This window comes from Lontra canadensis, unplaced genomic scaffold, assembly GCF_010015895.1.
Source record: "Lontra canadensis isolate GAN:19392208 unplaced genomic scaffold, GSC_riverotter_1.0 scaffold12, whole genome shotgun sequence".
Classification (NCBI taxonomy): Eukaryota; Metazoa; Chordata; class Mammalia; order Carnivora; family Mustelidae; genus Lontra; species Lontra canadensis.
The window spans coordinates 20,396,779-20,421,948 of record NW_022631006.1 but is presented as its reverse complement, the minus strand read 5'-3'; the positions used below and the strand labels follow the sequence as shown (position 1 = coordinate 20,421,948).

General features: G+C 43.6%; 1 protein-coding gene across 6 annotated transcripts in view; it reads left to right on the top strand.

Moving 5' to 3' along the window:
* The window catches only part of EIF2AK4 (eukaryotic translation initiation factor 2 alpha kinase 4), a 107,434-nt gene that overhangs the window by 45,600 nt on the left and 36,664 nt on the right, over positions 1–25,170 (top strand). For all 6 annotated transcript variants that reach the window (XM_032856865.1, XM_032856867.1, XM_032856864.1 and 3 more), the window contains 11 exons: positions 4,298–4,404; positions 4,984–5,141; positions 8,244–8,707; positions 9,208–9,271; positions 11,762–11,845; positions 13,748–13,870; positions 16,108–16,212; positions 18,076–18,130; positions 19,127–19,206; positions 21,987–22,088; positions 23,538–23,591. In XM_032856865.1, the coding sequence (XP_032712756.1) occupies positions 4,298–4,404; positions 4,984–5,141; positions 8,244–8,707; positions 9,208–9,271; positions 11,762–11,845; positions 13,748–13,870; positions 16,108–16,212; positions 18,076–18,130; positions 19,127–19,206; positions 21,987–22,088; positions 23,538–23,591 (1,396 nt within the window). The remainder of the gene's footprint in view (positions 1–4,297; positions 4,405–4,983; positions 5,142–8,243; positions 8,708–9,207; positions 9,272–11,761; positions 11,846–13,747; positions 13,871–16,107; positions 16,213–18,075; positions 18,131–19,126; positions 19,207–21,986; positions 22,089–23,537; positions 23,592–25,170) is intronic.

The window sequence follows — 25,170 nt, the reverse complement described above, 5'->3', positions numbered from 1 at the left end:
ATGTCTCCTTCAAGCAGCTGATAGAATGCAGTGACTTCCAAGCACCAGCCGTAGGACTTTCGACACCTGTAAATTCCAGGTGCACATTTCATTACAGAGCCACGTCTGATGGCTTTGAGAGACTCCTTACTGAAACGTTCACGTGGGGCCTAAAGTTTTTGTCCAGGTCCTTCCCTTCAGTGCTTTCCTGCTTAGCCCTGCCTCTCAGCTCTGTCCAAGCCAGACCTCGGTTCTCTCAGTTTCTCTGTTAAAGAAGAAGTAAGATCCTTCAGTGTGGGTTTTTCCAGGCACTGCCCTGGACCAGCCTTCCTGTGTAAGGTGAGCTGGACTGGTTTCTTCCCTTCCCAGCGCTCGTGTCTTCTTTCTCACTTTCTTTTTCCCAGCCATTCACTTTTATCCACTTCCTACATCTCTTTTACCCTTTACATTGTTTTTCCTATTCCCAGCCATCCCAAATGCCACTTGACCTGAGCCAGAGTGTTATTTGCTGTCCCTCATGACCTATTACAGAAGTAGTTGCACTTCTGTTTAAATAAGATAGTTTCTGTGTAAAATAAAAGCAGACGTGATGTACATACAGTCGTGGAAAGAGGGCAACTTTGATTCTTTATACTGTGTTCTCTCCTTTAAGTATATAAATGTCTTAAGATTTCTAAGGAAATCTTTTTCAATTTCTCCTAAATGCAAAAGAACTTTAAAAATATTTATTTAGGGGCGCCTGAGTGACTCAGTCATTAAGTGTCTGCCTGCGGCTTAGGTGGTGATCCCGGGGTCCTGGGATCATGCCCCGCATCAGGCTCTCTGCTCAGCGGGAAACCTGCTTCTTCCTCTCCCACTCCCCATGCTTGTGTTTCCTCTCCTGCTGTGTCTCTCTCTGTCAAATAAATGAGAAAAATTGTTTTTATTTAAATGCACCCCAAATATGAAGTTGACTAAAAGGAAACCAATAGAAATATGGTAATAGAACCAAAGATAGGCTCATTTCATTCTTCAAAATTTCACCTTTGGCTTCTTTATTGGTCAAGGGTAATTTAGCAAATAGCATTATGTATTTTTAAAAAACAACACTGGGAAGTTGATGTGCAACGTATCTCTTACATTTAACAGCAAAGTGACAGACTCAGTAGCTCATTTTCTTAGAGAATCGCTCAGCACTCTGGCTGTTGAACTTGAGATCGGCACTATTTCTCACTCTGTGTAACATGGTTGTCCTTTGGACTTTTTTGTATATTCCTGTCTCATCCTAGACTGATTTGATGGACGACTAGGTGAAGGAGGGGCACATATGGTATTATTTTACTGCCTTTGCTGTCTAGCCCCAATAAAAAAAGAAAAAAAAAATCATTCACCAACAACATAAGCATAGCAACATTTCATTTGTAGTTGCCTTTTTACTTCTTGGTGACTATCCTCTGGAAAAAGGTTTTGCTCCGTCATCAGTCTCTGTGACAGGAAGGACCCCAGCCTGGAGGCAGACAGCTGGTTTCAGGTCCTACCCTCACCCCTTCCTAGCTGAGTACTTCAGCTCTCTACCTTGAGGTTTGTCCTTGTAAAATGGATCATTTAATTTATTTATTTGAAAGAGAATGAGGCGGGGAGGGGCAGCGAGAGAAGCAGACTCCCCGCTGATTCCATCTAGAGACTCCAGGATCATGACCCGAGCCTGGAAATAATCTAAATGACCAACAGTAGGAGAATGTGTATATAATGTGAGTAAATTCTGGTAAACTTAGAAAGATTTTGAGGTACTAGCTTGGAAAGATCTCTAAGACACATGGTGTAATACCGTGATTTGTAGTGAGAAATATATATTTGGTCTTCACCCCTGTTTCAAGCACAGAGCTCTTTTTTTTTTTTTTTTTTGGTTGGCTCGGAAACTTGAGGCCAATAAAAACCTCAGTGCCTTCTATTTTTTTATTTTCTTTTTTTAAGTTTTTATTTAAATTCCAGTTAGTTAACATATAGTGTAGTATTATCTTCAGGTATAGAACTTAGTGATTCATCACACTTATAATACGCAGTGGTTGTCAAAAGTACCTCCTTAATACCCTTCACCCATGTAGCCCATCTCCCACGCACCTCCCACCAACCCTCAATTTTTTCTCTATATGCTGTTCTTAGTAACATTTTGCAATTGACACAACTGAGACACAGAACTTAATGACTGACTTTGTTAAAGCTCTTAAAACCATTATCTCTTTTTGCGTTAATGAGGTGAATTTTGGAACTCACCTGAGGACCAGGGCTAGTTGCCCAGAGAGCTGACAGAGAACCAACCCATTACTAGAGCGGTTGAACTTCCAGTCCCTCTTCCCGACCTATGGGGTGGAGAGAAGGGCTGGACATTGAATCGATCACCAGTGGCCAATGATGTTTTCAGCCATGGCTATATAATGAAGCCTCCATAAAAACCCCTCCAGAAGGGTGGGGTTTGGAGAGCTTCTGGTGGGTGAACACAGAGGCGCTGCCTTTCTTCTGTCTGGCTGTTCCTGAGCCATATATCCTTCCATAAGAAACTGGTACTCTGGTAAATAAAATGTTCCTCCGAGTTCCATGAAGCACTCTAGCAGACCAGTTGAGCCCAAGGAGGAGGGGGTTGTTGGAATCTCCAGTCTCTAGCTGGTTGGTTGAAAGCAAGGTTGTGATTGGCATCTGCAAGGGGTTGAGGGTCAGTCCTAAGGGACTGAGCCCTCAAGTTGGGGGTCTGATGCTATCTCCAGGTAGATTGCGTCAGATTGAGTTGAATTGTAGGACACCCAACTGACGTTGGAGGATTGCTTGGTGGTTTGGTGGTTCCCCTCCCCACCGCCACAGCCCTCCAATGTGGATTTGTGTACAGAATTTTTGCGTGATCAAATGAAAAAAGCAAGTTGAGGGTAATATAAGATGACGTAGTTAAAAAAAAAAAAAAGATATCCACAAAGCAATTCTGTTATTTTTTATAAGATTGTGTTAAGTGCATAGAAAAAAGTCTGGAATGACAAGACATGAGAGGAGAGGAATTGGAGAGAGATGGGGGTTTATCATTATCAGTAATATTTTAATATTTGCACAGAGAAGGTTTTTTGTTTTACTGATGGAATTAAAATTAATCTTAAATTTTTGAGGGGGACCATATCTTACACAAATGCTTTTACTGTGGTCTTTTCTATTTCAGGGTATGAAATTAGGAGTGCTTTGCAGTGTTAACTGCCATCGCTTTATAGATGATAAGTACAGAATTCACAGTGATAGTTGGTTCTTTGAAATACACTATTGATAATTAGGGTCAGGTGCTACCGAGTGGTGCTACCTAGGTCATTGTCATAAGAGACAAACAGTTTAGGTTAGTTAGAACAGTGGTTCCCAGACTTTAGCTTGGATTGAAACCACCTGGACACCTTGGTAAAGCACAGATTACTGCCCCAACCACCAGAGTTGCTGATTTTCTAGGATAGGTTTGGAATAGAATTTGTAAGAAATTTCTGGGTCATACTGGTACTGATGCTCCTGGTCAGGGACACCACCTTGAGAACCACTGGGTTAAAGGTATGGCTTGTCTTCATTAGAAGGCAAAAGTGATTTAATAGAATAACAAACAAGGTTCAAGGAATGAGAATGAAAAGAAGTATATGATAAAATGTGGGGCTTTTTAAAAGTAGTCCTTAACTGTTAGCAAGTTACATCATATCATGACGTAAAGTTTCTCATATTGGGGCCCAAACCTGTATCAGCCATCAGATTTGCTTTTCTTTTGGAAAGCTTTGTATTTCACTGGTCCCTGGAGAGGCTTAATGTAGGATGGGAAGTCATTACACTATTCAGTGGGTGTGCAAATTCGTAACTTGTGCTTTTTTTTTTTTTTAAGGTTTTATTTATTTATTTGACAGAGATCACAAGTAGGCAGAGAGGCAGGCAGAGAGAGAGGGGGAAGCAGGCTCCCTGCCAGGCAGAGAGCCCGGTATGGGGCTTGATCCCAGAACCCTGAGATCATGACCCAAGCTGAAGGCAGAGGCTTAACCCACGGAGCCACACAGGTGCCCCTATAATTTGGGCTGTCTTAAACCTGTTTAAAAAAACCTGTTCCACAAGGTAAGTCTTCCTGCTTCTAAAGACTATATATTTTTTGATGCCCCACTTACCCCCAGGGGTCAGCATGTATTAGCTTAGGAGTGCATTTTGGTCTGTAAGCAACAGGTGTTCTCTAATGTATACTTAACCTTAAAATAAACCTATAAATCAAAAAATAAACCCTTGGATTAACGAATCCAGTGATTATTTTCTAAGTCGCTGAGATACTCTCTGCCCTCTCACTGAGGTGTGTGTGCTTAGACGACAAGGAGAGATGGAGTGCCCAGCAGCTGTTGAAACACAGCTTTATCAATCCTCAGCCAAAAATGTCTTTGTTGGAACAAAGTCCTGAAGGTGAGTCTGTTACCGCTCTTTTCGTGAACGCCTGTTTGACCTAAATTATTTTGAAAATACGCAGAAACCTAAGACTGGAACGGACTGCCCAGATCATTTATTTTAACTATTTTATGCCAAGCTGTACATAAATCCATTCATTGAATGTGTACTGTGTGCATGGAACCGTTTTTGCCATCCTGGTTTCCAGCCTTGACCATTGGATTGTCCGTCGGATTGTCAGTCGGGATAGCCTCTCTCGGTGTTGGGTACCCTTCGTGTCCTGTCACCTTCCTGCCATGGAACTAGATTTCCCCGTTGCTACTCACGGAACAGATTAAGGAAACCCAGTAGAGCTGGTTGGGTTCTGGCTCTCCCGTGCAGTCATTCCCTTACTGGAGGTCTCACTCAGCACCTACTCTATGTTCTACCTCCTTGAAGAAGAACCGGGTGAAGAAAAGGCTTGAAGGGTCCGCGCCGGGTGGGAGGTCCCCGTTCCAACTACGGGTTGGGTTGCCTCCTTCCAGCCCTGGCTTTGTTGTTGAGTTCTGCGCCTCTTGCTATTTTTCTCATGCCTTGTTGCCTCTCGTTTTATCTCAGATTCTGGAGGACAGGATTATGTTGAGACTGTTATTCCTAGGAAGCAGCTACCCAGCGCAGCATTCTTTACTGAGACCCAGAGACAGTTCTCCCGGTATTTCACTGAGTTTGAAGAACTACAGCTTCTCGGCAAAGGAGCCTTTGGAGCTGTCATCAAGGTGAGCTACAGAGTTGTGCCCGGGCCCTTTTGAGCTCCCTTCTCAGTTCCCTTTCTGCAAGACTCAGAGCTCTCTTTTGAGCACGGGGAGAGACATACATAGGATCATTTGAAACCACAATCCTCATCACCTTCACAGAGTTAAAGGCTTTACTTCGAGTCCCAGTGGACACGTGACCAACACATCATCTCCTCCCCCTTGCTCGAGGAAGCACATTAACGTGAAAACCCCACGATTACACTGCGGCTTCAAGTGGAGCCAAGCCCTCGATGTGAAAACCATCTTTCTGTGCTTTGGTTCAGAAAGCAAATTGTCCTTTTTGTCCCATTTGCTTTCAGAGGTGTTGTAGATAAAAGGGCTGCGAGGTTAGAGCTAGGGTAGACCTTACTGGGAAATGGCCCCAGATGGTCTCAGTGGCTTTTATTTTCCATCTGTTACTGAGAAAGAAAACGAGTGGTGCATTATGAGGGCATGCTGTCATTAGGTCTTCCGTTCCGCTTTCTGTTCTCTTCGGGTGACTTATGATTACCTGCCCCTTGAGAAAGAGATTTCAGCTGTTCTTGTGTAATTTTAAGTATTTTGACCTCAGGAGGTCCAGGCTAATCATGTGTTATTAAATCCATATAAGACATGTTACCTTTCACAGAATAAAATGGCCCACCATCAAGAGGGCATATGCCTGTTTGGGATTTGAGAGTGTTATTAGGGAGAGTTAGTGGGATTATTGTGGCAGTCCTTTTACAGCAAAACCCCCCCCCCCCCGCAAATAAAAAGGTTTTCTATGGTAATCAGGGACAGAAAGACAATCTTAAGTTTGCCGAGAGGAAGTTAGAGGATTATGGAAAATTTTCAACTTTCTTCATGAAAGTATAGACATTATTGTTAGATGGCTAAAGAGACCTACTGTGGGCAGATAGTCCTGAGTGGGGGATCCCAGTGCGTACAGGGGAGTGGGTGACTGATGTGTATGTTATTGCTTTAACTCACGTCATAATTTTGATCAAGTCCTTTAACTTGTTTGTGTTTTCATCCTTGAATGTGAGACAGTGTCAAACTCCCATTTCCTTACAAGTACTTAAAAATAATAAGACTCATATAATAAAAACGTCTAGTAATTCAAGCCCCTAAATTCTTCTGTGGTTTTTCCCTCCGAGAGGCTACAGCCCTCACACTCCCATCTCTCTTTCTGGGTTAGGGTAGGGCATTTCTGTTCAGTCATCTGGCATTGCATGAGCACTTGGTCCCATTATGGTTCAGGCACCTTTCCACTGTAATCAATGAAGCCCTGGGACTTTGCAGTGTAGTGAGATCCACACTCCAATCTGTGACTCCAGTCCTTCATGATGTGTTCTGAGACTCAAGGTCAAAGGCAATGTCAAGACTTCCCACTATTTCCTACTCTATTAATGATGTAGCAGAAAAAGAACACAGGGCCATAGCTTTTTGGAGCACATTCCATATTTCAGGTTCTGTGCCAGATGGCTCACAAACCTTGTCTTTCAGTTTCGTGACATTGTTATGAAATAAGTATTATCCTCATTTTTCCAATGAGGTTACTGACCTTCAGAGAAGATACATAATTTGTATGAGGTTACATCCATGCAATAAGAGAGGAAACCAGCATTCAGACCTCTATCTGTTCTACTCAAAAGCATATTTCTTACCACTGTTCCCACACAATGGTAATCTGAAACTCAATTTTATAGTACTCCCTTCTCATTCTAATCGGAACCTATAAGAATAATGCTTTATTTTGTATTTTATAATCAACTAGTTGCTCCCTTTGCACATGGGAGTTGTTGCTTTTTATCACCTCAGTTGACCTGCACCTTGGGTCCGGAATGTTCTGTTGAACAAAATTTGGTAAAAGTTAACTTCAGTCAACCCAGTGGAATCCTGTGACTGCCCAAGAAAAAGTGTCTCTAATGCAGAATGTGGAGACTTTAAAACTATCTCTTGTCTTTATGTTCTCTCTTTTTTTTAAATTTTATTTATTTATTTATTTGACAAACAGAGATCACAAGTAGTCAGGCAGGCAGGGAGAGAGAGGAAGAAGCAGGCTCTCTGTGGAGCAGAGAGCCCGACGTGGGGCTCAATCCCAGGACCCCAGGATCATGACCTGAGCCGAAGGCAGAGGCTTTAACCCACTGAGCCACCCAGGCGCCCCATGTTTTATGTTCTTAATCACGTTGTTCTGGTCTTAAAACATACCATCAGTCATAAATTTTTTTTTAAGATTTATTTTATTTTATTTATTAGAGAGAGAGCATGAGAGGGGAAAGGTCAGAGGGAGAAGCAGACTCCCCGCTGAGCAGGGAGCCAGATGTGGGTCTCAATCCCGGGACTCTAGGATCACAATCCGGGCCAAGGGTAGTCGCCTAACCAACTGAGCCACCCAGGTGCCCCAGTTAGTATATTTTTAAAGATTTATTTATTTGACATAGAGGGAGACACAGCATAAGTAGGAGGGGCAGAAGGAGAGGGAGAGAGAGACTCTGAAGCAGATTCCCTGCTGAGCACAGAGCCCCACAAAGTTCCCGAGCTCACAACCCTGAGATCCATGACCTGAGTGGAAACCGAAAGTCCTCACTTAAGGAACTGTACCACCCAGGTGCCCCCAAAATAAGTAGTATTTTTAAAAAATATTTTGCTTATTTATTTGACAGAGACACAGCGAGAGAGGGAGAGAGAGAGAGAGAGAGAGAGAACACAAGCAGGGGAAGTGGGAAAGGGAGAAGCAGGCTTCCTGCTGAGCAAGGAGTCCTATGTGGGGTTGGATCCCACGGCCCTGGGATCATGACCTGAGCCGAAGGCAGACACTTAATCTACTGAGCCACCCAGGTGCCCTTTCCAGGTTCTAATTAAGCTAAATATACATGTTGTTTGGGGTGAGATGTTTTCTAGGGATTTCGGCAGTCAAGACTTTTTTGTTCAGCTTAAGAAGTTGAAGTATGTGGCTCTCTACTGTAGTAGCTATTGCTTCTCCCTGAGAACTCAGGGCTCCCCAGGGAGGGCCTGGGGTCATGGGATACAAATACCAGTCTGTGAGGCTCACAGCAGCTGACTGGCACCCGGTCCTTCCTCTCCCGCGCTGCACGGCAGGTGCAGAACAAGCTGGACGGCTGCTGCTACGCGGTGAAGCGCATCCCCATCAACCCAGCCAGCAGGCACTTCCGCAGGATCAAGGGCGAGGTGACACTGCTGTCGCGCCTGCATCATGAGAACATCGTGCGCTACTATAATGCCTGGATCGAGAGATATGAGCGGCCGGTGGGCTCGGGGATGCTGCCCCTGGACTCGGACTCGGACTCACGGCCCCAAGCACGGGATGCGCCAGCTCCGTCCCAGCAACCAGCGTGCGGCGGGGGCCCTGATGGCCCGGGCAGCGTGGAATCGGCCACGCCCCCGCCCATCCTCAGCTCAGTGGAGTGGAGCACGTCAGGCGAGCGCTCGGCCAGCGCCCGCTTCCCCGCCACCGGCCCGGGCTCCAGCAGCGACGAGGAGGAAGACGACGATGAGGAGGACGACGAGGACGAGCACGAGGGCGTCTTCCGGCAACCCTTCCTGTAAGAGCACCCGTCTGAGCGCCAGGCCCACGCCCCGGGAGAGGGGATTCAGTTAGGAACCCAGGCCGTCACCCTGCTGAAGTGCAGAATTATGTGTTTAGAGGGGAACCAGATTCAATCCAAAGGTTTTATTCCCTGTCGGTGTCTTCAAAAGTGCTCTAAAACCCAAGCCCGAAGAAAGGACAAATAGAAATTCCTTTCAATACTTCATCTTCTTAGTACCATTGGCAGCAAGTTTTTAAAAGCATTCTTTTGGATAGGGGCTTCCAACTCCGGGATATTTAAAAACTAACCCGGAAGCTTGACATAGGCCACCTACGGTTCTGACAAGTCAGGAATTGTGATCCTAAAAGTTTGTGCATCTCAGAAGACACCCTGATCTGTCTTGTTTTTCCTGATTTGATTTCATTCTGTCCAGTGAGATACTATCATGACTCTTAGCTGTGGAATTCTAACAGAGAATTTGATTTCTTTAGTATTTTTCTGTTTCTCTTTTTAAGACCTGCTTCAGATTCTGACAGTGATATCATCTTTGAAGATGAGAACAGTAAGAGTCAGAATCAGGTAAATATATAAACAGAAATTACACTATTTTATCAGGGGTGGGCATATAAGAAAACTAGTGCTTGGTGTTAAAAACCCTGGGTGGAACAGTAAAGCCTCACTCTAATAGGCAGATATAGAAACTATCAATTTTAAAACATGATAGTTTAATTTATTATTCATAGGCCTTATATTGTCCACATAACCAGATACACCTGTTTTTAGAGGGGAGGAGTAAATTGACACGCTGGGTTTTGTTTTGTCTTGCTTTTTTGATGAACACCATTTCCTAGAAGATTTGGGGAAACTTGATGTGGTTGGAGATAGGGATCGATTTAAGTAATTAAAGAGCCTAATAGAGTTATGTTGGTCTCTATGACCAATTAATCCGGATTACTGTCTAGCACAGTGTTTTAGCACTGAGTCATGATCCTGAACAGGCAATGAAAGTGGTTTTCAGGCCCGCAGCCAGCTTTATTTAATTTTTAGTGCTTTAGGGAAGAGTGGAGACCATCACACTAGGAAAAGTAACCTGTGTTATACACCATGTCTCACATGAGTATGTGAATTGGGTATGATATAAAATATATTTCTTCATGTGGGTCACGGTCTGAAAAGTTTGAAAAATACCGTTTGAGGCCTTGGACTCCACTCAGTCCTGCATCCTCCTCTGCCCAGACTAGCAGAGCCCCCGAACACTGCTGCGTGGCACTGACAACTAGGACTGGCTCTTGTTAGTGCGGAGGAAACTTCCATGAGAGGGGGTAGAGTGCCACGACTTCATTTCTGGAAATAAAAACAGAATTGTAAGCCATTATAAGGGTACATTTGTAGTAGATAGAAGTGTACATGTGGGCCCTGATAAGCAGTTAAATTGATTTGAAGGAGGTTTAAATGCATTCTCTGGCATTTTAGAAATGCTTTTTTAATTAAAAGAACCTTAAAGTCCTCTTGGTTTAAATTTATAAATTATAGGAGCATCTGCTTGACTCCATCGGTTTAGTGTCTGCCTTGAGCTCAGGTCATGATCTGCAGTGCCAGGATCAAGCCCTACATCGGGCTCCCTGCTCAGCGGGGAGTCTGCTTCTCACTCTGCCCCTCCCCTGCTCATACTCCGTGTGCTCGCTCTTTCAAATAAATAAATAAAATCTTTAAAAATATATAAATTATAACCTACTGCTTTTATTTGAGCATTAGCTATGCATTTAATTATTACAGGAGCACCAAATTTACAATCCTTATTTTGCTCCTTAAGGGCAACATCCCACGGGCATTCTAATTGATAAGTAGAAGCCTCCAAGAGATTAATAGTCTTCTACAGATAATCCCCAGGGTATGTAAATGATTCAAGAGTAGAACTCGACTGTTTGCAGAACAGAGGTGCCTTTTTTTTTTTCTTTGCTAAAGGAAAAATGTTGAAAAATGCTTCCACAAACTAAATCATAAACTGTCAAATAAGACCTAATGCTTTTTCCTTAGCCAATCCTTTTCCCCCAGGTGGTTGTGTTGAGGGGAAATGCTTAAATACATTTATGAGAAGAATAAAAGAACCTTATTTTTTTTTAAGTTTTTATTTGTCGGAGAGCACGATCAGGGGGAGCAGCAGGCAGAGGGAGAAACAGGTTCTCCGTTGAGCTAGGAACCCGATGGGGGACTTGATCCCAGAACCCTGAGATCATGACCTGAGCCCAAGGTAGAGGCTCAACCAACTGAGCCACCCAGGCATCCCTAAAAGAACTTTTAAAAAGGAGGTGGGGGGACAAGAGTTAGAAATGACCTATAGGGGAAGAATAGAGTGGAAAAGCATTCTGGAGGATCAGTCACAGTGAGTGGCAGCCGGGTGCCGGTCCCTCAGTGGCACTGCCCAGAGGGCAGTGAGCCTTTCAGTAATATCTTCCCATTTAAGTTGATTTAGCTGAAGATAGGCTTACTTTGGGAAGAGGAGAGATCTATCATCAAAGAAAGGTATTCCATTTCATCTGAAACCTTTAAAATACTACCTGTATACAGCAGTTGACCTGGAATCTTTCTGTCGATCACACAACCGTAATAGGTACCTACTTCCTATTTTCCCCCATCATTATTCTATATAGTGAAATACCTGTAAACTCTCCAGTAGATTCTGGTAATAGCGCAGTTGCCTTTGAAGTGCTGGTGGCGTCTAAAGGACAAAGGCTGCGTCCTGCTCAGACCTCCTGGGATGTTGGCGTGTGGGGTGAGGGTGGGCACAAAGAGCCTGAGGAGGGTGATGATCATGTTCCCATTTTATTTTTTTTTTAAGATTTTATTTATTTATTTATTTGACAGATTGAGAGAGCGATCACAAGTAGGCAGAGGCAGGAAGGGGCGGGGGGAAGCAGGCTCTCCGCTGAACAGAGAGCCTGATGTGAGGCTCAATCCCAGGACCCTGGGATCATGACCTGAGCCGAAGGCAGAGGCTTAACCCACTCAGCCACCCAGGTGCCCCCGTGTTCCCATTTTTTGAGTTCTCCCACGTTCCTCTTGGATTAGAATGAAGACTGCAATGGGAAGAACAGTTGCCACGAAAGTGAGCCATCAGCGGTTATCGAAGCTGTGCACTACCTGTATATCCAGGTGAGATCCTGCGCGCGGGCGCTCGTTGACACAGCGCCTCCCGGTGGTCGCTGGTGGGAATGTTGTGGGAGGCTAGAGCAAGACACAGGGCAGAGGAGGGATTCAGTGGCACTGCCAAAGATGAATTGACAGGAGACAGCTGCAGCCGAGACGCCCTGCCCCCCCCCCCCAGCCTTGAACTCGTGTTTTCTGTACCATAGCAGGAGATGGTGTAGGGCGGTGGGTACGGGCTCTGGACTCAGTCTGTGTAAGTTCTCCTTCTGGATCCCCCAGTCACAGCTGTGGGAGCTCAGACAAGTTTCTTTTGCATTCTGTGCCCATCTAGCTATTCAGTGACTTGTGAAGAATAAGAAAAGTAACTTTTTTTTTTTTTTAAAGATTTTATTTATTTGTCAGAGAGAGAGAGGGAGAGAGAGCGAGCCCAGGCAGACAGAATGGCAGGCAGAGGCAGAGGGAGAAGCAGGCTCCCTGCCGAGCAAGGAGCCCGATGTGGGACTCGACCCCAGGACGCTGGGATCATGACCTGAGCTGAAGGCAGCTGCTTAACCAACTGAGCCACCCAGGCGTCCCCGAAAAGTAACATTTTTAAGGTCACAGAACCACGTCTGAGTTCTGTAAGCGCTAGACTTGCACGTACCGAAGTTCCACTCGAACAAGCTGGATCTGGACAAGTAAGGTGTGATGCAGACCTATCTTGCATGTGCAGAAGAAACCCCAGGGTGGCCTCAGGCTAAGTGCCTAAAGTCCTGGAACCTCTGGGTGACAGGAGCCCTGGGTAAGCCACTTCCAATGGGGCTTTACTAAAAGGAAGCAGACTTCTCTGCCTGAGGGCCAGAGTCCCAGACCCTGGTGAGCCCTGCTAGCAGAGGCATGATCGCAGACCCATGAGGAACATTCTGCCTCTGCTCCAAGTGAATAGGATTGTGGGGCCTTAGTAGTATTTGCAGTCCTGTCGGTAAGTAGGCAGATCAGAAATGGCAGATGCAGTAGTATGTTCCAGAAGGGAAGCCTCAGACAAGTAGATGTTTCAAAAGACACTAATTAGGTGTCTGCTTTTAATTTTTCCCTAATACAAACATCACCAATGTACCACTCACACGCAGGATAAAGCATTTGTCCTCTAAACCACTAACTGTGAAGTCTGTACTCCGTGCGTTCAGTCTCTAGACAGTTATGAGTCAGAAGTACGCAGGGGAGGTGTGTCTGGAGGTGTGATAAGATCACAGTCTGGGAGTCCCAGGCCCTCGTGAGGGCTCGACGATGAGTCAGAATCTTGAGGTGGTTATTCAGAGCATGAGGCACTGGTTTAAAACCCATAGGCCAGTTGTATAAATCAAAGGCTACATGCTGATTGAAGATTTAAATGATACTGCATTGTTTTCTGATACATTAATATTTAAGAAGGGATGAGAAAGACCCTTGTCCTGGATGTTTGGATATTTACAGCATTTTGCTCTGGACTTGAAGGTCACTGTCACTAGTTCAAAGTACAAATGAGAAAAGCTCATGACATCATTAGATTTTTAATTGCCTTTCTTGGAAATTTGGGTTTGGAAATAATCATGTGAAACAAAAGTTTACTTAATTCTCAGTTTTTTCATTATTTGAAAAAGAATGAAATTATTTATGACAAGGATTTTAAAGAAGTCTTATTTTTTAATGAATGATAATAAAAATTAAAAGGGTTATGTTGAGGTACTGTGATAATGTCTCTCCCCCCTCCCCCCACTTTTTTTAAATAGTTGGATTCTTTTCTCAAAAAAAAAAAAAAATTAAGCCTTGCTTTAACTACTTGAAGTCCACGGCACATGTTTTAAAATGGAAGATTACATTAATTGCCATTGTCTGCCTTAATTGAAACCCTATACAATCAAATGCCACCTGGTTTGTTCTTGTCCCCAGATGGAGTACTGTGAGAAGAGCACTTTGCGGGACACCATTGACCAGGGGCTATATCTGGACACTGTCAGACTCTGGAGGCTTTTTCGGGAGATTCTGGATGGATTGGCGTATATCCATGAGAAAGTAAACTTTACAACATTTCATGCCTGAAAACTTAGGCTTGTATAAAACTGATGACAAAAAAAAATATTGTGAGATTAGAGAAAAACAGAAACCGAGGGAAAATTATGGGTATATTGAAATTTATTTTTATAGGTCAGACATGTCAAAAGACATGTATATAGTATAAGGTATCAGAGTTAAAAGAAAAGATTGAGGATTAGGACAGGGGTCAGCAAACTGTGGCCATGGGGTCAAGTCCAAACTCCACCTGCTTTTACATGACCTGTAAGCTAAGAATGGCTTTTACAATTTTTTTGTTGTTGTTAAAAGATGTTATTTATTTATTTAACAGACAGGGCACAGGGAGGAGAAGAGGCAGAAGGAGAGGCAGAATCAGGCTTCCCACCAAGCAGGGAGTGGAATTCCATCCCAGGACCCCAGGATCATGACCTGAGCTGAAGGCAGACGCTTAACCACTGAGGCACCCAGGCGCCCCTACATGTTTTTTCTTTTCTTTCTTTTTTTTTTTTTTTTTTTTTAAGTCGACTCCACACCTAGCGTGGAGTCCAGGGCAGGGCTTGAATTCACAATCCTGAGATCAAGATCTGAGCTGAGCTCAAGAGTCAAATACTTAACTAACTGAGCCACCAAGGTGCCCAGCTTTTACATGTGTAAAGGATTGTTTAAAAAAAAAAAAAAAAAAAAAAAAGACTATTCCATGACACACGAAAATTCTGTGACACTCAAGTTTTAGTGTCCACAATAAAGTTTTACTCAAACAGGGCAATGCTCGTTTGTTTACATATTGCCTATGGCTGTGTTTGTGTTACAGCTGTGGGGCTGAATAGTTGTGACAGACTGTGAGGCCTGTGACGTGGAAGAACGTGTGGAAAGAGTTCTCCAACCTCTGCGTTAAGCAAAAATGTTTCAACATACACGAAAAGCAAGGGTGGTTACTTCAGTTACTTAGAATAAAGTGAGTGTGTTGGATACAGGCCCAGTGATTTGATTCTACTTGGCTTACTGCGGTCCTTCCTAGGACCATGGCGAAATCCACAAGTCATCTAGCAAGGGTAGAGATGAGTTTGGAGACACAGCCCCCCACATAGTATAAAATGTCATTTTATAAAGCTAGACATTGTCATGACAATGTAAATGCTAATGGACTTCGCTTCAGGATGAAACACTGCTTACATTTTAAAAATGGGATTATCTAACACATTGGGCAGTGTAAATATGTTTTTTTCCTTTGCATGATTTCCTTTAACCTTAAAATGTTTAGACTGTCATATATTTATACTGAAAAGCCAGGACTGTAATTTACATATGTTTAGTTTATAAATGAGTTGGTGGAGTAAGGTTTGCAGGGTTGGAAATCAAAATGAATTTTAATGACAGCTGTTGGAACTCTGTTACTTTGATATCTCCCGGGATTCTAGAACTGTGCCCCACATGCACTCTTCTCTACATCTCATTTGCTCAGCTTCTGCTAATGATCTGCTGGGTATCTTATGCTCTGCCACGTCTAGAAATGCAGATAGACACAAGCATATGGCAGACCCCATACTTGAGAGGGACTTGTTCTTTTTTTGAAGGAACCCAAATTCATCTTCATGTAACAGTAAGGAGATCATACAATAAGGTATTTTTATTATTTTTTAAGTTATTTCCTATATTATAGTGCCTGAAACAGTAAGCATCATGAGGCTGCCATCAGGAAGGGGAGAAAGCCAAGTTCACGTAACAGTTAATCATTGAGCACTTAGGTGTGTGCTAGGGATGCAGATTGAATTAGAATCGCTGTGGAAGGCGTCGTAGGGAAGTTGGCACTTGGAACTTGGCACAATTCAGATGAGAGGAGAAAACAAGAATTTTCAAGGCAGGGGAAATAGTGTAAAGAGAAAAATAGGAGAAGGAAAATGGTGTGTGTCTTCTCGACATGGATACAGCTGAGGGTTGATACAGCAGCGTTTTGTGATTCCACAGAGAGATTGGGAACCCGGTAGAGGGAGCCCTTGGATGCCCCCAAGGAACAATTTGGGTTTGACCTCCTCCAGGACCACCAGCAGGTAGACTGGGAGATGTTGGGAAGGTCATTGGCAGGGCGGTCAGGAGACAGTGCAGAGGCCAAAACAGCCTGGACCAGTCTGAGGGAGAGGATCTCCTCTGCATCTTGGCATTAGGTTGGCCTTTGAGATTAGGAAACAGGTAAACTATTAACTGTGTTTGGGAAACAGTTCTTTTTTCTCTTCCATCAGGGAATGATTCACCGGGATTTGAAGCCTGTCAACATTTTTTTAGATTCTGATGACCATGTGAAAATAGGTGATTTTGGTTTAGCAACAGACCATCTGGCCTTCACTGTGAGTATTTTTCAGATTGGACTATGCCTAAAAAAATGAACCTGTGTGCCTTGATTATCCTGGCTTGCAATACTTTCATGGTTATGAGTTGATTGAACTCTGCTCTGTAATCCCTAGGAAATTCTGCAAGTCTGAAGGGGTGAGCCGCAAATGATCCCTTAGGCTTAGAAAGGAAAAATAAAAAATACACTGTAGTGAGGATGTTCCACTTGAGAGACATAAAATTACTGGTTTCTGGATGATACTGAGGTCAAAGGCATATAATATTTTTTTAAATAATTTGGTCATTTGGCCTACCATTGCCAGGCACTGGGCTTGATGCTTTATCCTTGAGGGGCCTTTAGTTAATTTAAGGATATAGAGCTCAAAATACCATGGAACACCTGAAGAGCCAGTCTTAGACATCATTATAGAATAGTTGTTCAACATGCAAAGCTAAAATAATGTGAAGTAAGAGAAATAGTGATATAAAAGCAAAAGGCAAGAGAAACTTGACATGTGGTTATGAGGACCCAGAAAGGCAGTATAAAGAAACAAGCATTTCAGATGGGCTTTAAAGGATGGGTGAGAGTCCAGCAGGTGGAGATTGAAGGCAGACCAGGGCAAGAGATCCGAGAGAGCAGGAATAGCATAAGCAAAGGCCCTGGGGTGAACAGATATGACTGTTGGGAGGCCAGCATGTTGTCTGGTTGGTTAAAACTGTGAAGCGTTAGGGGAGCCGTGACGATGCTGGAAAGTTGGGGGGTCTTATAGGTGGCGGGCCTTAAGTGCCCAAGGAAGAATCTTTTCATAAGATGGAGTTAATAGGCACAAAATCTCTAGTACATTCTATTAATTCCAAGGGTGGTCAGAGATTTAGATCAGTCATAGAACAACCATAGGGACAAAACTAGAAGGTGAGGTTAGGAGTGGAGAGGGAGGAAACAGAAGGAGGACAATGACAGTGTGGTCCTGAGCAGAACAGCAGGGCATTTTGAAGAGCGCTGAGACCAAGCAAGAAAGGGCCTGATGGTGGGGTCTTGATCCCCAAACGGAAGAATTTAACCTAACATCAGAGGCTGTAATATAGTGAGTAGATAGAGGCACAGGCTGCGGAGGCCCCCCGACCAGGGCTACACACAGTCCTTTCCCTGCCCCTTTATGGCAGTGTGACCTGGGGCAGGTTAGTTAAACTCTCGGTACCTCAACTGTACAGGGTGCCTAATGCTAGAACCTACTTCCGAGAGTTGTTGGGTGGATAAAATGAGAGGACAGGGCAAGCCCCCGGAATAGTGCCTGCCGCTGAGAACGTGAGATGCTGGTATGTGAGATGGTGCCTGTGACAGGACCCTGTGGAGTGGTGACTCAGGGTGGTCTGTGAGATGGTGTCGGCACGGATACAGCTGAGAAAGGCGGGGCTACCTAAGAGGGGCTGGTGGTGAAGTGGAGAAGCTGTGGTGACCAGCCTCTAGGAATGAGGAAGTAAACATGGCCCCACATGAGGGAACAGCAGCGGGGAAGTTAGAAAGTGAGTTTGTAGTGGTTGTTAATATGCTCTGAACCTTCCTCGTCAATGGATTTCTGCTTTGGCATTTGCAAACGTGAAAATAAATGGGTCTCTCTTTCAGGGCTTTCTGCCCTGAAGGAGAAGTTCCTCAGTGATGAGCCCTTCTTCTCCTTCTTGGTCTCAGGGGGCTTTCCAGGGAGTCCGCTTTAGCAGGCTAACCAAACAGACACTATTCAGAGCACAGAAAAAGCATTATTGTAGTTAATTCTGTTTTCTGTGGGTAAGTTTTCTGTCAGTCTTGATTTAGAAATGGAGAGGCATTTCTGTGGAATAACAACATTTTAAAAGTGGTATTTGACTGGCTTGTATTTTTTTAGGCTGATGGCAAACAAGATGATACGGCAGATCACTCGATTAAATCAGACCCCTCAGGTAAATCCAGAAGACTGTATGTTTAATTAGTGGATTAAAAGCAGACCACAGGGGTGCCTGGGTGGCTCAGTGGGTTAAGCTTCTGCCTTCGGCTCAGGTCATGATCCCAGGGTCCTGGGATCAAGCCCCGCATTGGGCTCTCTGCTCAGTATGGAGCCTGCTTCCCCCCAACCCCGCCTGCCTCTCTGCCTACTTGTGATCTCTCTCTCTCTGTCAAATAAATAAAATCTTAAAAAAAAAAAAAGACCACAGGGGTTTTCTTCTCTGATTTTCTCTCTCTCTCTCTCTCTCTCTTTTTTACATTTAAAAAGCTGTGCAAATATAATGTATACCCCTGAGGAGCTTGGAGATACATATATACCCATGAAACCATCCATCTCAATCTATGTTATAAACATATCCATAACCTCCAGATTTCCTGCCATCCTAATTATTATTATTAAATTTTATGGTAAGAACACTCACCATAAGATCTGCTCTCTTAGAAAATTTTTAATATGCCATACAATATAGGTTTCTTAATCTGAAACCTGTTTTTCATCCATAAAGATTTTATTCTAAAGCAAATTACAATTACTCATTAAATTAACAAAACTGTGAGCATGCTTCAGTTTTTTTTTTCCCTCTTCACTATCTTAACTAAATTAGAGCTTTAGTTAGATAATTGGCTGTCATGGGTAGACGGTTACACTTTGATCGCACACGCTAATGTGAGGTTACCTCATGACCTGGGATGTCTGGGGTCTTCTCTCTGCACCACCCCTCTGCAAGAGCAGAGACCTCCCATGTGGAACAGAGTCTGTGGCCATACGTGACTTCTGGTTAACCCCTCGGTGAAGTGTGTACTTCGCCTTCCTCTGGAGGCAGTGAAGAGTTAACAGATCATGCCCCACTCCTAAGAAGCTCCCTCCCCTCCTTTTTTCTTTTAAATAAAAATTTGCCTTACCTCCTTAGTCCTCTTATTAGAAAAGTTTCACTTTGTCTTCTTCCATGCAGGTCATCTGACTGGGATGGTTGGTACTGCTTTATATGTAAGCCCAGAGATCCAAGGAAGCAGTAGACCCACGTACAACCAGGTAAAGGGGAAGCTTTCTGGGGAGAAAGGGAGGTCTCAAGGGTAAGATAGTAGGAAGAACATCGTGATGGAGATCATAGCGTTTGGTGTTAATTGCCACTGCAATGGGAACATTCATTCATTCATTCATTCGACATATCCACATGTATGTCGAGTTGATGACTCCCCTGAAGCTGGCACTGTTGCTGCTAAGGACCTTACAGTCCATCCATCCAGAGAGGATTTGCACTAACCTTGTCCTAAGCTGGGCCCCAGAAATACAGAGAACAGGACAGTTGACTGATAAGACAAGTGTCTTATTCCAGCGCTGGCAGAGCTTAGCCTTTGGTGGATGAAACAGACAATAAACAGGTGAAAACATAAAATAATCACAAATGGTTAAGAAAAGAAATGGACTCCAGAGAACAGTAGGGGGGCATCATGTCCAGATAAACTTACCAGAGAAGGCTTCCCCAAGAGGATGGCTTTAAGGATAGAGAAGGGACAAGCCACATGAAGTTGGGAGCTGAGAGGAAAAGAGGGTAAGCAAAAGAAATAGCATGCATAAGGAGAAAACCGAGCCAGCCCTGGCTTGGCCCATTGGAGACAATCAAAAAGAACATCCATGCAGTACAGCCTCGTGAGCGCTGGGGGAGAAAGGCATGAAGCTGGAAAGGAAGACCAAGGTCAGATGATGTAGGGCCAGCTTAGCCTTGAAAAAGGGGTGTGCACAGGGAGCCACTGCAGGGTCTTGAGCAAGAGAGTTCACTCCAGCTGCTGCTGGAGGCTTTGCAGAAGTCCGGTTGGGTGGCTGCCTAGCAGGAACCGGAGTGGTGGCGGTAGCCGTGGGGAGAAGTGTGCTCAAATAAGACACATGGTAGAGGGGAGGTTGGGTGGGGAAAAGGAAGGGTGATAGTACAGTGCCCAGGTTTCTGCTGGAGCAGCTGTGGGTGGGCTAGTTGTCCAAGATGGGAGAGACAGGAGAGGACAGCAGCAAAATTCTGTTTGGGGGTCATGTTAATTTGGAAATGCCTGATGAGAGATCTACTTATAGATGTTCAGTAGGTTATTGAAGACTCGGGACTTGAGTTCAGTGGAAAGGTTGGAATCCGGTATAAATTTGAGAGTCATCCTCACACAGGTGGGATTTAAAGCCATGCGGCTGGGTGGGATCCCTTAGGGTGAGAGTGTAGAGCAAAATTTCAAAAATATATTGGGCAGGCAGTTCACATCAGAGCATATTTTCAGGCTTACAGTGAACCCCAAGCCTGGGTTTCCGTTCTGACAAGGAGCACCAGGCAGTGACATGGAATTCTATACAGATAGCCAAATGCCCAGCGGGGCTGTGGCAAGACGCAGGCTCCCTTAGTGCAGCCTCTCCAGAGTTCAGTTTGCCACATGTAATGAAATGCAAGAGGCTCTTTCCACCCTTTGGCCCAGCAGTTACCCTTTTTGAAATCTACCCAGAGGAAGCAAAAATCCAAAAAGATGGGTATAAAAGGGGATCGTCACAGCATTATTTAGAACAGTGAAAAATACTGGTGTTTAAAAATGAATGGTTAAATAAATTATGGGACTTCCGTGTAATTGAATATAATATGTCATTAAAATCATGTTTTAGAAGCCTGGTTTGGAAAAATGATATACTAGCTGGAAAATATTCGTGCTCTCTTAAGGGAATAAAAGTTACAAAATGTATGGTTCTAGTTTTATAGTGTGTGTGGTTTTTTTTTTAAAGATTTTATTTATTTATTTGACAGAGAGAGAGATTGTAAGTAGGCAGAGAGGCAGGCAGAGAAAGAGAGAGGGGAGAAGCAGGCTCCCTGCCGATCTGGAAACCTGATGCAGGGCTTGATCCCAGGACCCTGAGATCATGACCTGAGCCGAAGGCAGAGGCTTAACCCACTGAGCCACCCAGGCACCCCTAGTGTGTGTATTTTTAAAAAACACGAAGGGGGCAGCTCTCTGACATCAGTAGGACATATACTGGAGCAGTGGGGTGATGAGTGAGTGCTGTTTTTCTTGGTGCTCTTCTGGATGTTCACGTTTTCTACAACCAATGTGTAGGAAATGCTACAGCATTTAAAACTTGGGAGGTCACTTGGTGATAATTAGTCTGTCCTCCTAATCCTTGCGTCCAGATTCATGCCAGAGTCACCCCTGAATGTGGCGTGTGTGCCTGTGAGCAGTTTGCTGTGAACAGCCTGCCCCTCGGGAGGACCGTGCTGGCTGCCTCGGGCACGCTGCCTTCTGCAGATGGTCCTCCCATCGGCCGCTCCCTGCCTGACCTGCGCTGACTCGCCCCACTTCTTTTTTAGTTGCATTTCCATATTCTGTTAGGATTAGTCACATCATCTTTCTGTGGTGCCATTTTTCTGTCTTCATTGATAGGGCTTTGCAGTCAGTAGCTGACCTCTGCTGTCAACTGCAGATTTTGGTCTGTGTTCCACTATTGAGATGGTTTGTAAAGGTGCAAAGCAAAGCAGATTCCTTTGACAGATCGCAGTTGTCCTTGCTCTTTAGTTATTACTCTCAGTGTTTGGCCAGTGATTTTCTATGTCTGTATATAGCTAAACCAGTGACAATGAGTTTTCAAGGAGAGTGTTGAGACATCATACCAAATATTTTATCAGTACTCTAGATCTATTTCTTTTTTTTTAAAGAAGAAATCAAGTTTTTTCCTAGTATGGCCTATTTTTCCCTTAGGCAGACTTTTTTCCCCAGCTAATAGTGCTCGTCCTGTAATTCCCTGATAAATGATATATTCAAGGCTGTCTAAATACAGTTTCTTCTACTCCCTAGAAAGTGGATCTCTTCAGCCTGGGAATTATCTTCTTTGAGATGTCCTATCACCCCATGGTCACGGCCTCAGAAAGGATCTTTGTCCTCAACCAACTCAGAGATGTACGTATCAGATATTTTAACGCCTCAATTTCGAGCAACCAAAATCTTAGCGTGGACACCAGAATTTAGTACAGGGTATTTTTCTGGTATTTGTAATATGAAAGAGTCAGTCTTACTATTACCTATAGTTCTGTTTTTTGGTTTTTTTTTGGTAAGATTTTATTTATTCATTTTAGAGAAGGAGTACCTGCCTGAGCAAGTGCAGGGACGGGCAAAGGGAAAGAGAGAGAGAGATACTCTCCATGTGCAGTGCAGAGCCCAATGTGGGGTTTGATCTATGACCCTGAGATCACAACCTGAGCTGAAATCAAGAGCCGGATACTTAACTGTGCCACCCAGGTGTGCCACCCCACCTTGGTTTTAAAACAAAGGAGCGATCCAAAAACTTCGCAGATATCAGTATAGTTGCAACGGTGGGAATAGGTTATAAGGATAATGGATATTTAGTTCTAGAAATTAAAGGTTCCAACTGAGTTGACATAGTGGTTTGCCTTAACAGTACCCCCATGGCCAGAAGTTAAAAAGGGTCTGAGGAAGGTAACGGCCCCTTGACTTTTTTTTTTTTTCCCCTCAGTGAAATCTCCCTCTATGTTCTTGGGATTAATCCTTGCCTCAGTTACTGCCCAAACTAAAAGCGCGTGAGGCCAAGGATGCCCACTGGAAAGGGCACTAGGATGAAAGTGGAGAAAAAGGTTTGGGTGAGGGTGATGGAGACTTGTGATGCATGAGCAAGAGATGCGAAGAGCCTTCCATTTTCCTGAGCTACAGTCCTCTACACCGTCACTGAAGATGCTCCTCTAGATAATTTTGAAAACTGTTGAATTCTTTTATACCCAGTACAGCATGGACTGTGGTGTTCACAAAGTTTGGAGATAAATGAAGTGATTACCATATCCTTGACTTGGCTTGGAATGCTCTTACAAGATTATATCCTGGATGAAGTACCTTTCTTTAGTCTAAAATTCATGTTTGTTCCCTCATTTCAAGAGTACCTAAACTGTAACAACAAACAAACAAAACAAAAAAACAAACTGGCAGGTTAATGTTCTGATTGAGATCTTACTGACCAGGAAGGTGAGAGCTTTTCAGCAGGTAGAGGTTTCAGTATTAATGTTTTTCTTTTGCTCTTTGTTGGTGCTTTGGTGGGGGTTTTTGGCCTCTTTTCCTCTGTGTGTTTACTAAAGCTACTTTGTCTTCCTCTGAAACCATTGGATCTTAAAATACTTTGTCCTCAGCTGAGATGCTTTCTGTCTCCTAGGCTGTCATTGGGGTCAAGCTTGTATGAAAATAACATGTATGTACTGGAACAATGGGTGTTGGGTTTCAAGAAGGTATCACTCTGAGTCTTGTTTTCATTTCTATCCTTGATTTTCTTACCTCTGGGAAATAAATGCTTTCACTGTGGCAGTTTGCCAAGCACGTGCTGATTTGAATATTATATTCTTTTAGCCCACTTCACCTAAGTTTCCAGAAGACTTCGATGATGGAGAGCGTACAAAGCAGGTAATTTTCTCCGATGCTTTCATTACAGTGTCTTCACTCTTGGATTTTAATTACTGTTTTTCTTCTTTTTCAATTAGTCATCTTCTGCCACTCATTGTCTTGTCCCCTGGGAACGGTTTGGGAAAAAATATCAAAAGATGAAATTCTTAAAATGTTATTAGACTTGAAACACACCAAAAAAAAATGCCAGGGACTGGCACAGAAAATTAGCAAACTCCAGGGTTCTTTTGCGTGGTTCATTGTGTTTTTGAAGTGCTGCTTGGAACCTTGGCTTAGCTACTGGAAAAAAAAGAGAATGCTTTTAGATTTCATTATTTTAGAGAAACTTTGGACCTTTTTAAGAAGAGAAAAGAAAAAGCTTAGGACTTTTTAAGAAAAGAAAAATCCAATTTAAAACTATAATTTTGTTCCATTTTGTAGTTAAAGTAGCTCAGATTTTAAAGGGGAAGACTAGACAGTCTGATGTTAACAGTATTTTTTTTTTTTTTGAAGATTTTATTTATTTGTCAGACAGAGATCACAAGCAGGCAGTGAAGCAGGCAGAGAGAGAGAGGAGGAAGCAGGCTCCCTGCTGAGCAGAAAGGCCGATTCGGGGCTCGATCCCAGGATGCTGGGATCATGACCTGAGCCGAAGGCTGAGTCTTTAACCCACTGAGCCACCCAGGCGCTCCTGGTGTTATCAGTATTTTAAAGTAAAACACTTTCTTCTCCGTACTAGAAATATCTGAGTGTGCGTGTCTGTAATTCATGTCATGGGGTCTATGGCACCCAGTTGATTGGAATGAACAATGATCAGTGGATTTGTGTTTTGTGCCTTTGGCGTGCGTTGCTTCTTCATGCTTGGCGGTTTGTCATGGTGAAGCCTTCTGTGGTTGATACTCTGGGCATATGGAGGTTTATTCCTAAAACTGACTTTTCTTTCTTTCCTTTTTTTTTTTTTTTTTTTTGGTATACAGACAATGTATTTTTTTAATTAACATATAATGTATTTGTTTCAGGTGTACAGGTCTGTGATTCATCAGTCTTAACAATTCACAGCACTCGCCATAGCACATGCCCTCCCCAATGGCCATCACCCAGCCACCCTCTCCCTTAACCCCCCACCTGCAGCCATCCTCAGTTTGTTTCCAGAGATTAAGAGTCTCTTATTTGTCTCCCTCTCTGGTTTCATCTTGTTTCATTTTTCCCTCCCTTCCCTCATGATCCTCTGTCTTGTTTATCAGATTCATCCTATCAGTGAGATCATACGATAATTGTCTTTCTCTGATTGACTTATTTTGCTTAGCATAATAGACTCTAGTTCCATCCATGTCATTGCATATGGCAAGATTTCTGGGGGTTTTTGGATGGCTACATAATATTCCGTTTGTGTGTGTGTGTGTGTGTGTGTGTAATATATATATACACACATACACCATATCTTCTTTCTCCATTCTTCTGTTGATGGACATCTAGTTTCTTTCCATAGTTTGGCTATTGTGGACATTGCTGCTATAAACATTCGGGGGGCACGTGCCCCTTTGGATCACTACATTTGTATCTTGGGGTAAATACGTAGTAGTGCAGTTGCTGGGTTGTA